The sequence below is a fragment of the Squalius cephalus genome, assembly GCF_949319135.1.
Source record: "Squalius cephalus genome assembly, chromosome: 15".
Taxonomy (NCBI): Eukaryota; Metazoa; Chordata; class Actinopteri; order Cypriniformes; family Leuciscidae; genus Squalius; species Squalius cephalus.
Genome location: NC_137136.1, coordinates 10031163 through 10044296, shown reverse-complemented (window position 1 = coordinate 10044296; position 13134 = coordinate 10031163). Strand labels below are relative to the sequence as shown.

The 13134-nt window shown below is 37.7% G+C and overlaps 1 protein-coding gene across 1 annotated transcript in view; it reads left to right on the top strand.

Annotated features, from left to right (window-relative positions):
- Positions 1-13134, top strand: part of tsnare1 (T-SNARE Domain Containing 1) — a 130105-nt gene that overhangs the window by 86458 nt on the left and 30513 nt on the right. The window contains exon 9 of the mRNA XM_079893878.1: positions 72-144. Coding sequence (XP_079750004.1) covers positions 72-144 — 73 coding nt within the window. The remainder of the gene's footprint in view (positions 1-71; positions 145-13134) is intronic.

The following is a 13134-nucleotide window of genomic DNA, read 5'->3' as shown; positions in this document are numbered from 1 at the left end:
AGACCTCTTTAGAGCACTATGATGTTTGCTTGACTCACCTCTGAGCTGCAACATTTGTTTTGCTTTTGCAGAGAGACATGCTGGACGTTAATCAGATTATGAAGGACTTGGCCAGCATGGTGCATGAACAAGGAGACACCATAGGTGAGATCTTATATGTGTGTGTGTGTGTGTGTGTGTGTGTGTGTGTGTGTGTGTGTGTGTGTGTGTGTGTGTGTGTGTGTGTGTGTGTGTGTGTGTGTGTGTGTGTGTGTGTGTGTGTGTGTGTGTGTGTTTGTGACTCTTTGTTTCCAGTTAAGAGTCTATTGACTCATCCTTGTTTGTCTGGCCTTTTATTGATAATCACTCCTCCCCCCCATATCCACCCCATAATCCCCTGCTGTGCTGATCTGAAGTTTCAGGGGAGAAAACAAGACATCACCTTCACTAGCTCAATACATGACAGACAGACAGAGAGTTAGTCTCTGCAACGCAGGGCCTCAAGAGGAGACTAAGATCAGAGAAGATCCTCAAAGATTCAGTTTATAGATAACCGGCAGAGAAAGACAGGGGAAGCATGATTCAGGAACTGAATGTGTTTTCACATAGTTCATTTTAAAAGAACCAAACCCAGTTCACTTAAAGTGAACCAGAAAGGGAACCAGCCGAAAGTGAACTCAGTGCTTTTGGTGTTCACAATATTGTGGACTCAAAAGAGAACCTGGTTCTTTTTTTGGTCTTCTTCAGCATTGAAGTGATCTCAGACCCTTTGCTGTTTACACGACAACCTCAAAAGAACTCGGATCCCAGCTTTCTGTGCATTTTGCATGTGTACACTTCCACCTTCGACAACATCTGTCAGACAAGCACAAGCGCTTGCACCCAAAATTGCATCCAGGTTGTCGTAGAAGGGACAGGAATCCTTCATTTCAGCTGACTCCCCACTAAGTATTATTTTCATTTTTTACGCGGCATTATAACACGGTTCTGTTATAGCCTCTTTTAGGGGTGGGCAATATGGCAGGAAAATCACGATTCATGATTTTATCACAACTCTTTTCATGTTGTTTTTACCATTTTGCAAGTGACAGAGCAGTAACAAACAAACTAATTTCCTTATTTTAAAAATGTACAGTAGCCTTACAAGGTAACAACATTAAACAGACAGACCATGTAGGCCATAGTGGGCGAAGATAAAAATATTTATTTAATCTTTGTTATTAAAAATAAGAACAAAGATGCACATTACAAATACACAACATAATAAACAAATTAAATAAACAGTGCTTTATTTTTTTCAGCCACAGTGTAGGCCTATTGAATAATATGTAAAAAATAAAACACATTGACTAAAGTACATAGACTTCACTGTATAAATTATACATTGATTCTTATTTAAGCTACATAACTTTGGCCGAATAGGCACAAGCATAGAGCAATATCGCAATGCTGCGAGTGTGATATTGCTTTAATTTTTTTTTAAATTTAAAAAACATTTTTTTTTATTGGTTTAGGGTGGTTGCTAGAGAGCTCTTAGTGGTTGCTAGGGTGCTGTAACTGGTTGCTAGGGTGTGGCTATGAAGATTTTAGGCCATTACTTATTGGTTGCTTGATAATATAAATCCTCTGAGGGAGAGAGAGAGAGGGAGAGACGCAGGGGTGTCAGGCCCTTTGGAGTCTGTGTGTGTGAAAATGGCAGTTGGGATTTAATTTTTTCAGAATTCCCCAATGTTAAGTCAATGGGACTTTTTTGGCCGCTTTTTCGTCCGCTGTGCGAACATCGTACACCCGATCGCTTAGAAAAGTCATAGCACACCTCTCCTCAATGAGCCGGTCGATTTGACACCATACTCAGGGGTCTGTAACAAACGGTGCGGGGCGAGTTACGCGCAACCCTAGTTTTCGAGGAAAACAGAACTGTGCAATTGCAAATGTGAACTAGAATGTACATTTCCTGAAGAAAATGTGAAGTGGTGCTTGCAGTGGCAAAACTCGCCACTCGGTAAGGTGCTAGGGTGTTGTACATGATTGCATACGAGCCAACAACCATATCTGTACGATGTTGTGGAGCTGAAATATGGCTTCTATATGTTGCAATATGGTTGCTAGGTGGCTCTAAATGGTTGCTAGGATGTGAATACACAGTTACCATGGTGATATTTACACACTGTTTTACAACTGAAACTAATGAGCCAACCCCCATCTCTATACAATATTCTGATGCAGAGATGTAGGTCTTGTAAAATGGTTGCTAGGGTACTCTGTTTGGTTGCTATGGAGTTGCTTGGCAGCTGCTAATGATGAAACTGCAAAGGCTTCTTGTCAGTATGAATGATATAAACCAACTCCCATCTCTATACGATGTTCTGATGCAGAGATATACGTTTTGCTAAACGGTTGCTAGGGTACTCTGTTTGGTTGCTAGGGAGTAGCTTGTCAGCTGCCAATCATGAAACTCCAAAGGCTTCTTGTCACTATGAATGATATAAACCAACTCCCATGCCTCTGCGACATTCAGAATGGAAGATATCCCTCTTTGGATTTTGGTTGCTAGGGTACTCTGTTTGGTTGCTATGGAGTTACTTGGCAGCTGCCAATGATGAAATTCCAAAGGCTTCTTGTCAGTATGAATGATATAAACCAACTCCCATGCCTCTGTGACATTCAGAATGGAAGATATCCCTCTTTGGATTTTGGTTGCTAGGGTACTCTGTTTGGTTGCTAGGGAGTGGCTTGTCAGCTGCCAATCATGAAACTCCAAAGGCTGCTTGTCAGTATGAATGATATAAACCAACTCCCATGCCTCTGCGACATTCAGAATGGAAGATATCCCTCTTTGGATTTTGGTTGCTAGGGTACTCTGTTTGGTTGCTAGGGAGTGGCTTGTCAGCTGCCAATCATGAAACTCCAAAGACTTCTTGTCAGTATGAATGATATAAACCAACTCCCATGTCTCTGTAACATTCAGAATGGAAGATATGCCTCTTTGGATTTTGGTTGCTAGGGTACTCTGTTTGGTTGCTATGGAGTTACTTGGCAGCTACCAATGATGAAACTTCAAAGGCTTCTTGTCAGTATGAATGATATAAACCAACTCCCATGCCTCTGTGACATTCAGAATGGAAGATATCCCTCTTTGGATTTTGGTTGCTAAGGTGCTCGACAATGGTTGCTAGGGAGGGGCTTGGAAGTATTGAGGTGATTCATGATTGGCTGTTTGCTGCCCCGAGTCAAATGAGACCACCCCCATGTTTCTATGACAATTCAGTCTGGAGATATCTCTTTGAACTCTTTCAATGGAAGTCTATGGAACTTGTTGCTAAGGGGCTCTAAATGGTTGCTAGGGCGTGGCTTGATAGCTTCACAATGATCCTGAGAGACTGATTGGTCGTCTGAGTAAAATGAGCCCTCCTCCTTGTCTCTATGACACTGTGATCCAGAGCTACGTTCAATACAAAGTCCCTATGCAATTTACCATAGTAGGAAAAGCATGTGTGTTTCACGGGACGTTCCTTCCCCATAGTAAGTCAATGGGGCAACTTTGGGCATCTCCTGCCCCCCAGGGGTGCAACTTTTACCCCGTTGTGAGGTATGTTCTTACAGAGCCTGTCAGCCTCTTCAAATGTGGCAAATCACACGTTTCTGCGAAATCCTCGCTCAGAGCTACGTGTGGTCAAAGTTCGTCGCAATGTTAAGTCAATGGGACTTTTTTGGGCGCTTTTTCGCCCCTGGGGTGAACACCGCACCCCCGATCGCTTATAAAAGTCATAGCACACCTCTCCTCAATGAGCCGGTCAATTTGACACCTCATTCATGGGTCTGAGACAAACGGTGCGGGGCGAGTTACGCGCCAAACTTTTGTCCAGAACAATAAGAAGAAGAAGAAGAATAATAAGTATGAGCAATAACAATAGTGATGCCTTGCTTTCAGCAAGCACCACTAATAAAAAATGGTGGCCATCTTGAAAATGGTTGCCATCTTGAATTTTTGAGTGGCACATACCTTTTTCCAAAAGAGTGTTCCTTGAAGAGTATTTCTGCCTAATTTTATGCTCAAATCACCATTTGAACAATTGAAATAATTAATATTCGACAGGAATGGTGGCCATCTTTAAAAATGGCGACCATCTTGAATTTTTGAGGGACAAGCATCTTTTTCCATTAACATGTCCTTTAGAGAGCATTTGTATCAAATTTTATGCTTGGATCACTGTTTGAATAATTTATATAATAAGCATTGAATAGCAATGGCGGCCATCTTGAAAAATGGCCGCCATATTGAATTTTTGAGTGGCCAATGCCTTTTTCAAAAATAGTGGCCCTTAGAGAGTATCTGTGCCAAATTTCATGCTTTTATACCAAAGTGAACGATTTTTTTACTAATCTGCTGCACTAACGGAAGTTTTACAGTGAAGAGCAGTGAGTGATTTTCTCTTTTGTTGTTTTATTAACATTAAGGGCTAGTGGCAGATTTAGCAAATCTCATAATGCATATCCATTGTCATACTTCACATTATGCTGTTATGCTTAAATTCACTTGTAGCATTTAAAACAATAGATTAAAAAAATGTGTGTTTTGTATTTGGAAAATAGCGTTAATATATAAATATAAAAATTGTATAAAAAAATGTATTACAAAATAGCGTTAATATAAACCATAATATTAAAATGATTATCAATTTATCTGTATCAGCCAAATATCAGTGGATCTTTAATGGGAAATGTTACTGTAAGTGAAAAAAGCCTTTTCTGTGCTGATGTATATAACCATATGACTGGAAAGAAAGTCATACAGTATTCAAACACCCATGCAATCTCATTCCTAAATGACACTGATTCTGTCTATTAAACCTTTGACACAATCACAGTGAAACAGCGTTGGCGCTGCCGCTGATCCAGAGAGAGCAGTTGTCATGTATAGGTTTGAAACAGCTTCACAAACAGTCTTTTCAACCACACAGTATCATTATTTATGCCTTACAATAATTCAAATGATCACAGCAGTACTGGAATAAAAGTTTATAATTTGTATATAAACACTGATGTCTATGCTAGCGATCAAACTAGAGTAAATCACCCTTTAAAAAGGTAACTTGACACTTCAAATATAGATTGTATCAGTTAAATCATTACACCAGTAGGTGGCGACAAGTGACTGTTTGTCATTGAATCATTCATTCAAAAGACGCTAATTCATCCAGTAATGATTGAATCATTAATTCAAACCAATTTTTTACAAAAAATAATTCAAATAAATTAATTGTTTTTTCAAAAGAATGCAGCAATTTACATTTTTGTAACTTAAATGTCCTTTAAATATTTTTCTAATTTTGTTGTGCGTTCCACTCATTCCTGTTCTCCCCTATATATCGTTGATCACAGATTGCTGTGCGTGAGCACACATTGGTATTTCATTCACTTCAGTTTATAAAAGTCATGTGTTTGAGAACATCAAATGTAAAAGATTTTATAGAGTTGATTATGAAATAGGTACATAAGATCAGAGACCCTTAGCCATGGCTTCTCTGTTGGATAATGCCCATTGCTGTTCTAATTGGTGCCCATCCAGTCCTGTGTCCTTTCATCTGGCTGTTTTAATTAATCCTGGGTGTTCTGTACATTCAACAGGCCAGATGAGAAAAGACACTATGATTCCTTCAGGAGATGTTAAGGATGTGTTTTGCATAGTCATTCTTATTTAACACTCTCACGGTCACAATACAACAGCAGCTCATGGGAAAAGGAGAGAAAATGGAATAACACAATAAGGAGTTCACAAGAGAAAAGGCATATTGACACTTTCCTCGTCCCCAACATCTTCCTCACACGGGCACTTAACATTTACACAGGGAAATGATGTCAGACATGCTGAAGGTTATCACAAGTTATGACTAGCAAAATAGCTAGATTCTAGTGGGACGCACAGTATACAATAAACCACCCCCATTAATGTCGTTCTGCCCTTTAGAAGGACACTTGAGGATGTAGGTGGACTATATTTTGTTTTCCTCTGTGCTACTTTGGGGCTTCTCATTACGCTACATGCATTATTATTTACTATATTTTGTCATTTTCTGTTTTTCTTGTCCTGCAAACTTTGTTTAAAAGATTATGCATTTGTTCTGTTCCAAAACCTTGCCTATATGGGCAACATTCTTGGATATCTTAAACGGACAGTATGGAATTTTTCGCCACTAGGGGTCGCTAACCTCTTTACAATAACAAAGGCGTAGTTTGATGATGCAACATTTGCTAAGAACTATGGATCTTGTCATCAACGTCAAGCCGACCGATCTAATAATGTTTATGGATGACTGAATACATCGATGCTTTTATCATGATTGTGATATGAAGCAGTTTGGGATTGCTAAGAGACAGCTATCAGCTCCACACGCGACGCGAGTTCCGCGGATATAAAAGGAATATGGACATTTCATTCTACTGAACTACACATGCAGAATTACAACTCAAAGGTCAGTTTATTAGACAAATTAAACTTGTGAGGTAACGCAACGCTGTTTCACTTGGTCTAACATTACACTATCACACTAAACTGCATTTAAATGTGTTGAAATGTATGTGTTAGTTTGTATGAGACTAGCAGTAAGCTAGATCAACATTAGAATAACATACATATCATATTCTAACATTTTATCATTGTTGAACTATATAACATTGATTAGTTTTATGTAAATGTGCTCACCTGTTTAATAAAGTAGAAGCGGTCGAAGTCTCGGACCTGGAGCTCTCGTTTATATACTGTCTATGGGAGCTCTAGGCATCTCGAAAACACCGCGCTGATATTTATTCTCGTTTTAGTTCTCATTTTTTATCCAAAGTCTGCTTGCCATGGTCCATAATGTTTGAACGAAACAACAACAGCGTGCAGATAGACATTGCGAACTACACAGTCCACGTCTGTCGCCTTGGTTACTATCAGAGGGCTCTGGTTCATAGCTCTGGTTGCTATGGCAGTACGAGCGGAAACCAGGGACAACGCGGATATGACACCATTGACAGCGACAAAACGGAAATAAAGAAACGGGACGTGTCTTCGAATTAAATTACAAATTTCTCCTGGTTTGAAAGTTGTTGGAAACAGTCGGGATAATGTAAGTACACAACAAAAAAATATATATAACATAGATATAGTGATTTTTGAATGAAGTAAACACATTTAAATATATTTGGTGAATTGGACAAAATTAAGTTGTGACAAAATGTTAAATTGTGTTAGAATGTAGTAAAGTAAAGTTTTACAAAATAAAAATACTCAAAGTAAAGATACTTGAAAAATGCTTTGTTACTGTATTAAAATATATATATATATATTTAAAAAAAAAAAAAAAATCAGCTAGTTGCCAAAGTTTAGTTTTTTGTTTGAAGTTCTAAATAACTAAAACTAAACAAACTAAAACTTGAAAAAGTGACAAAAACGTGCAACAAAAAAAAAAAAAAAAAAAAAAATGGAATTCAAAATATTAACAAAGACTATAGTGTACGAATGATACTAAAATAACACTAATTATGAGTTTCCATTTTGGTTGCTTGTGTAGACGGTTTACATTGAGGCAGATCAATAGGTTTTGAAACAGATTTAATGTCAGTGGATTATATATTGAAAGTTTTCATGGAAGTAAAGCCATTCAGCTCCCTCATACTCTTTTTCTTTCTCTTTTTTTAACACTGAGTTCATGGCAACGTTTGAATTAGGGGGTTTAGGACATGTGTGCAATTCCAACTGTCATCTTTCACATCCCAAAGATTTTATTTTTCCTTTAAAGCCACAGCTTAAGGATGAAAAGCGGTTGTAATATGTTCCTGGAACTATGCCCTGCAAAAACACTCTCTTAATCATGTTTTTGATGGTTATGAGATTGTATACACTTATATGCACACACACAAACATTTCATGGATGCATGTTTAAAAAAAGAAATTATAAAGCCATTGCATCCAGACGTGAGGTTTACAGGCCTTCCTCAGATCTGTGCATGAAGTAAGGCCAGAACAAAAGCCTGCATGACACATTTCAGTTATGCTAAGTGTCCATTAGAGTTAAAAGAGCCTGAAATAGAAATGGCTAAATTGCTCTTTATGTACCCAGGGTGTTTCTTAGGAGGTGGATGTGAATAAAGTCTCTGTAGATGGCCGTTGTTGAAGGAGGAGGGGGAGATGGACAGATGAGGCAAGTAAACAGGTGCAGGAAGTTTGGATTGGTGCTTTTAGCACAGCTTTATTGAAAGGTGGGCTTCTGTGACAAAGCCAGAACGACGTCGTGACATACCTGAATGAACCAGTCATGCTGTGATAGTTGCTGTGCTGAGCTATTGTGCAGTGACAAATGCTCACTCACAAACAGGACTATGCTATAAAAATAAAATAAAAATTACGATATATTTACTATTTTAAATTTGTATATTTATTATATATTTAGTATATTTTTATAGGCTGCTTTTTAAATATAGTTATTTAAAATGAGCTAATATCAACAGTTCTTGAAAAGTTTGTCACAACTTAATTTCATTGCATGCAATCATGTTTAATTTGTGAAGTTTTTTTTAATTAACATTGGGATTACATGTATAATGTTTTTTTTCTCTCTCTAAAATGTAATACAAGACTAAATTAAAATATAATCATTTATTTATGCCTTGTTGTATACCATGAAACAACTCAGTTGCCAGTGTTCTATGAATATGCAATTTAAGTGTATTAAAATTCGTCAAAGACTTTAGATATACAAAGACGGTGCACTCATATTACTACGAATGGGAGAAAGTGCAACCCGCAATATGACTGAGTAGGTCCCGCCTTCTACATAAAAGAGCCAATCGACAATTGGTAAAGGTATTATGTAGCAAGCAAGCAAGCAAACTTTATTTATAAAGCACTTTACAACGACCGGAGTAGCCCAAAGTGCTGTACAAAACAAACCATAACACTACACAGCTAATGCACTATAAAATACATAGTGAAGTAAGTTAAAATTAAAACATATAAAACAAACAATAACATACAAAATGTCAACTCCCGGTGTTAAAGGCCAAGGAAAATAGATGAGTTTTTAAAAGAGATTTAAAATGAGTAAGTGAAGTGGCCTGTTTTACCGGCTGAGGCAGGTCATTCCACAATTTTGGAGCTGCCACAGCAAAGGCGCGATCCCCTCTGAGTTTACGTTTTGTTTTGGGCACGTGAAGGAGCAGTTTATCGGCTGACCTAAGAGAGCGAATGGGTGTGTGAAGATGTATTAACTCAGAAATATAAGACGGGGCAAGACCATTTAATGATTTGAAAACAAATAAAAGAACTTTAAAATTAATCCTGTACTGTACAGGCAGCCAGTGAAGCGACGCCAAGACGGGTGTAATGTGCTCATATTTACGTACTCCTGTCAAGAGACGTGCTGCAGCGTTTTGCACCATTTGAAGACGAGCTAAAGAAGACCCACTAACCCCCACGAGAAGTGAGTTACAGTAATCCAGCCTGCTAGTAATAAAGGCATGGATTACTGTCTCAAATTGTCGTCTTTCTAAAAAAGGCTTCACTTTGGCCAATTGCCTCAACTGGAAGAAGCCTGTTTTTACCACTGCTCTGATCTGGCTGTCAAAGTTAAGATGAGCATCAATTTTAACCCCTAGGTTAGTGATGACTGGTTTAACATATTGGGCCAAGGCACCCAGCTCAATAGAACTAGTCCCATTTGTACCACCAAAAATCATCACTTCCGTTTTATTTGTATTAAAACTTAAAAAATTAATAGCCATCCAGGCTTTAACATCGTCTAGGCACTCTATTAGCGAACTGACAGTGTCATTCTTTTTAATCGGCATGTATATCTGACTATCATCAGCATAGCAGTGAAAAGATATACCATGTTTCCTAATTACTGAGCCTAGCGGTAGCAAATACAATGAAAATAGAAGAGGACCCAGAACTGACCCCTGAGGGACCCCACAAGAGAGAGGTGCAGAAGAGGACTCAGAGTTCCCACAGCTGACACAGAGAGTTCGACCTTCCAGATATGATCTGAACCATTCAAGCGCTATACCTTTTATGCCCACACAATGCTCCAATCGAGAAATCAAAATTTCATGGTCCACAGTATCAAATGCAGCCGTTAGGTCAAGAAGCACAAGAACAACATAATTTCCAGAATCTGTGGCTAAATAAATATCATTAAAAACTTTTAAAAGAGCGGATTCGGTGCTGTGTAAAGATTTGAAGCCGGACTGGAATACCTCAAGGGTATTGTTATCTTTCAAAAAAGCCATTATTTGATTGCAGACTATCTTTTCAAGGATTTTCGAAATAAAAGGCAGTTTTGAAATAGGCCTAAAATTAGCAAGATCTGTAGGATCAAGACCAGGTTTTTTAAGTAGAGGTTGCACTACAGCGTGTTTAAAAATTTTAGGGACCACACCTGAGGACAGACTGCTATTAGCAACTGCAAGAACAGACGGTCCTATAGTAGAAAAAACCTCCTTAAAGAATCGAGGAGGAATAGCATCTTGTGGTGAACCTGAGGGCTTCAAATTTCCAACAATCTCCTGTAACATACACAAAGTCACAGGTTCAAACTTATCAAATGTCGCAGAGCAGATAACAGAGACTGAGGGGTCACAGGCAGAAGGTGAAATTAGAGCTCTAATAGAAGTGATTTTATCATTAAAAAAGCGTAAAAAATTTTCACAGGCAGCCGAAGACTCATCAACACAAACAGTTTGTGGAACATTAATAACTGAGTCAATAGTTTTAAATAGAACGCGAGGCTTATTACTGTTCAAAAAGATGATCTCAGAGATATACATTCTTTTAGCATCCTTCACAATCGACTGATAGTGACGCCAGCATTCCCGTAGCATTTGAAATGACACTTGCAGTCTATCCTTTTTCCATTTACGCTCAACTTGACGGCACCTGCGTCTAGCAGCACGCACCGTGTCATTTCGCCATGGTTCAAATTTAGTTTTCGGTTGCCTGACTTTTAATGGAGCCACAGTATCTATAACAGATTGACAGGTGGAGTGTAACCATGAGCAAAGCTCGTCTGAATCACACATATGCTGTGGTATACAATAATTCTGATTAAAAACAGAAGAAAATTTAACAGCAGTAGTAGAGTTAATAATGCGGCAGGGCCGAGCAACAGTACAGGGTTTGTTTGTACTATAGTCCAAGGCAAACTCAAATAGTATAGGCATATGATCAGAGAACACTGCGTCACCGATCTCTAGATTGTAAACAGGCAACCCAAAAGATAAAATAAGATCAAGTGTATGTCCACGTTCATGCGTGGGGCCAGACACAAACTGCGTGAGATTAAAAGAGTCAATAAGAGACAAAAAATCCCTTGCCATTGGGGCGTCAGTACAACACACATGGACATTAAAATCCCCAATAATGAGGACGCGGTCATATTCCGGCATTATTTCAGCCAGAAAAATAGAAAACTCATTTATAAAGTCCTTATTGTATTTTGGAGGCCGATAGACCACTGCACATAATACAGTATAAGAACGACCCAGCTCAAATAAACAGAGTTCAAAACTGCTAAAAGGTGTTGATAAAAATCTCTGTTTACATTTATAAGTGTTTTTATAAATTAAAAAAATTTGTTATAAATTTGTTTTTATAAATTTTTATAAATTTTATTATGTAGTAATATATGTGGTCCCATTCTATGTCAATAGCATAGCAGTGCATACGACACAGCTCACACAAGTCACTTTCAAACCAAGCAGCTTTCTGTTGGTCAACTTCAGTTGAATTCAGTTGACCAACTTAAACATGAATGAAATCTGCATGGGGAACTTTTTCCTCCTCACGTGAAATTTAAAATGACCTGATTTTGCCTATAAAATTTAGCAGAAATGTGACCGCACCATTAAAGTAGGATGACTTTGGCACATATGTTCTGATATGATGCATATGTCCAGAGTGCAGACATATTCTAAATCATGTTGCTGTTTCATCTAGTTAGTTACTATTTTGAATAAATGTTAATTCATGCATATGTTACTGACATGCTTACATTTCCTCAAGTGTACTTGTATTGCCACATCTGTCTTGCTGCATCTGTTTATTTAATGCTTAAGCATTGCTTAAGATGGTCTGTGTACATAGTGCGCCTATTCATTCCGTAAAGAGGTGATTTGATTCTGCTGCTATACGAATGCTTAATTGTGTTCCAACCTAATTGGATGTTTGTTTTACGGATCAGCTTTGTGCCTCTCTAATTGGTTGATTCTTTAATTATTTATAGCCTAATGTTTTCAGGAGTATTCAATGTGCGCACTTGTGTGTGTTTAGTAGTGACCAACTGAGGAGTCTCTAGATAAGAGCTCGTCAAGCCTGTTCATTTAGAGTCATTGTAAAATGTGTCCCTGTAATTCTTAAATGAATTGAGGACGATGGAAATTAAAAAGCAACGGTTGTTGTATTATGTTTTCAGAGCATGTTTGCCCATGTTTGGCAGTCGATAAGGTTGTATTACACAGAGTAGGACTCTGCATATAAAAAATGAATTAACAGCTCTTCCTGTGAATCAACTAGTTTAAAGCACAAACAGTACAGGCCTTTTTGGATCCCAGTGCTACACACTTCATCTCTACAGTCGTTTTTTTTTTATGTTTTTTTTTTTATTAGATTTGGTTTAGTTGGTGAATTAAACATTTAAGATCTGTTCCAAAATCTAGCTTACTTAGCAAAATGTTAGCTTGGCAACATTTCAGGCTTTATACTGATGTGAGGCAAGCTCAAAACACTCTCTGGAAATGGCAAGTACTTTTTATTTACTACTGAGAAAAATGTATTTTTGAAACAAAATAAATATCTAGTCCAAAATTGATTGATTGTATTGTATTTTTGTAGGGTATCAAGCCATTATCTTAGTGTTATGGTAACGTCAGTGACAAGTAAAATCCCATTCATTACTGTACTCTGTCTACATTTTAACAATAATGCATAAATCTTTAAAGACAAACATTATGATGATGTAGAATCCAAAAGTGTGTGTGATTTCAACTTAATTTTACCATTCATCGTTTCTGATTCAAATGATGTCATTTCCAATGCATAATGTGAAGTTATTAATTCACTCATAACATAATGTAGGTACCTAATTTTGTACATTTGTCTGATTTTTTTTTTTTTTT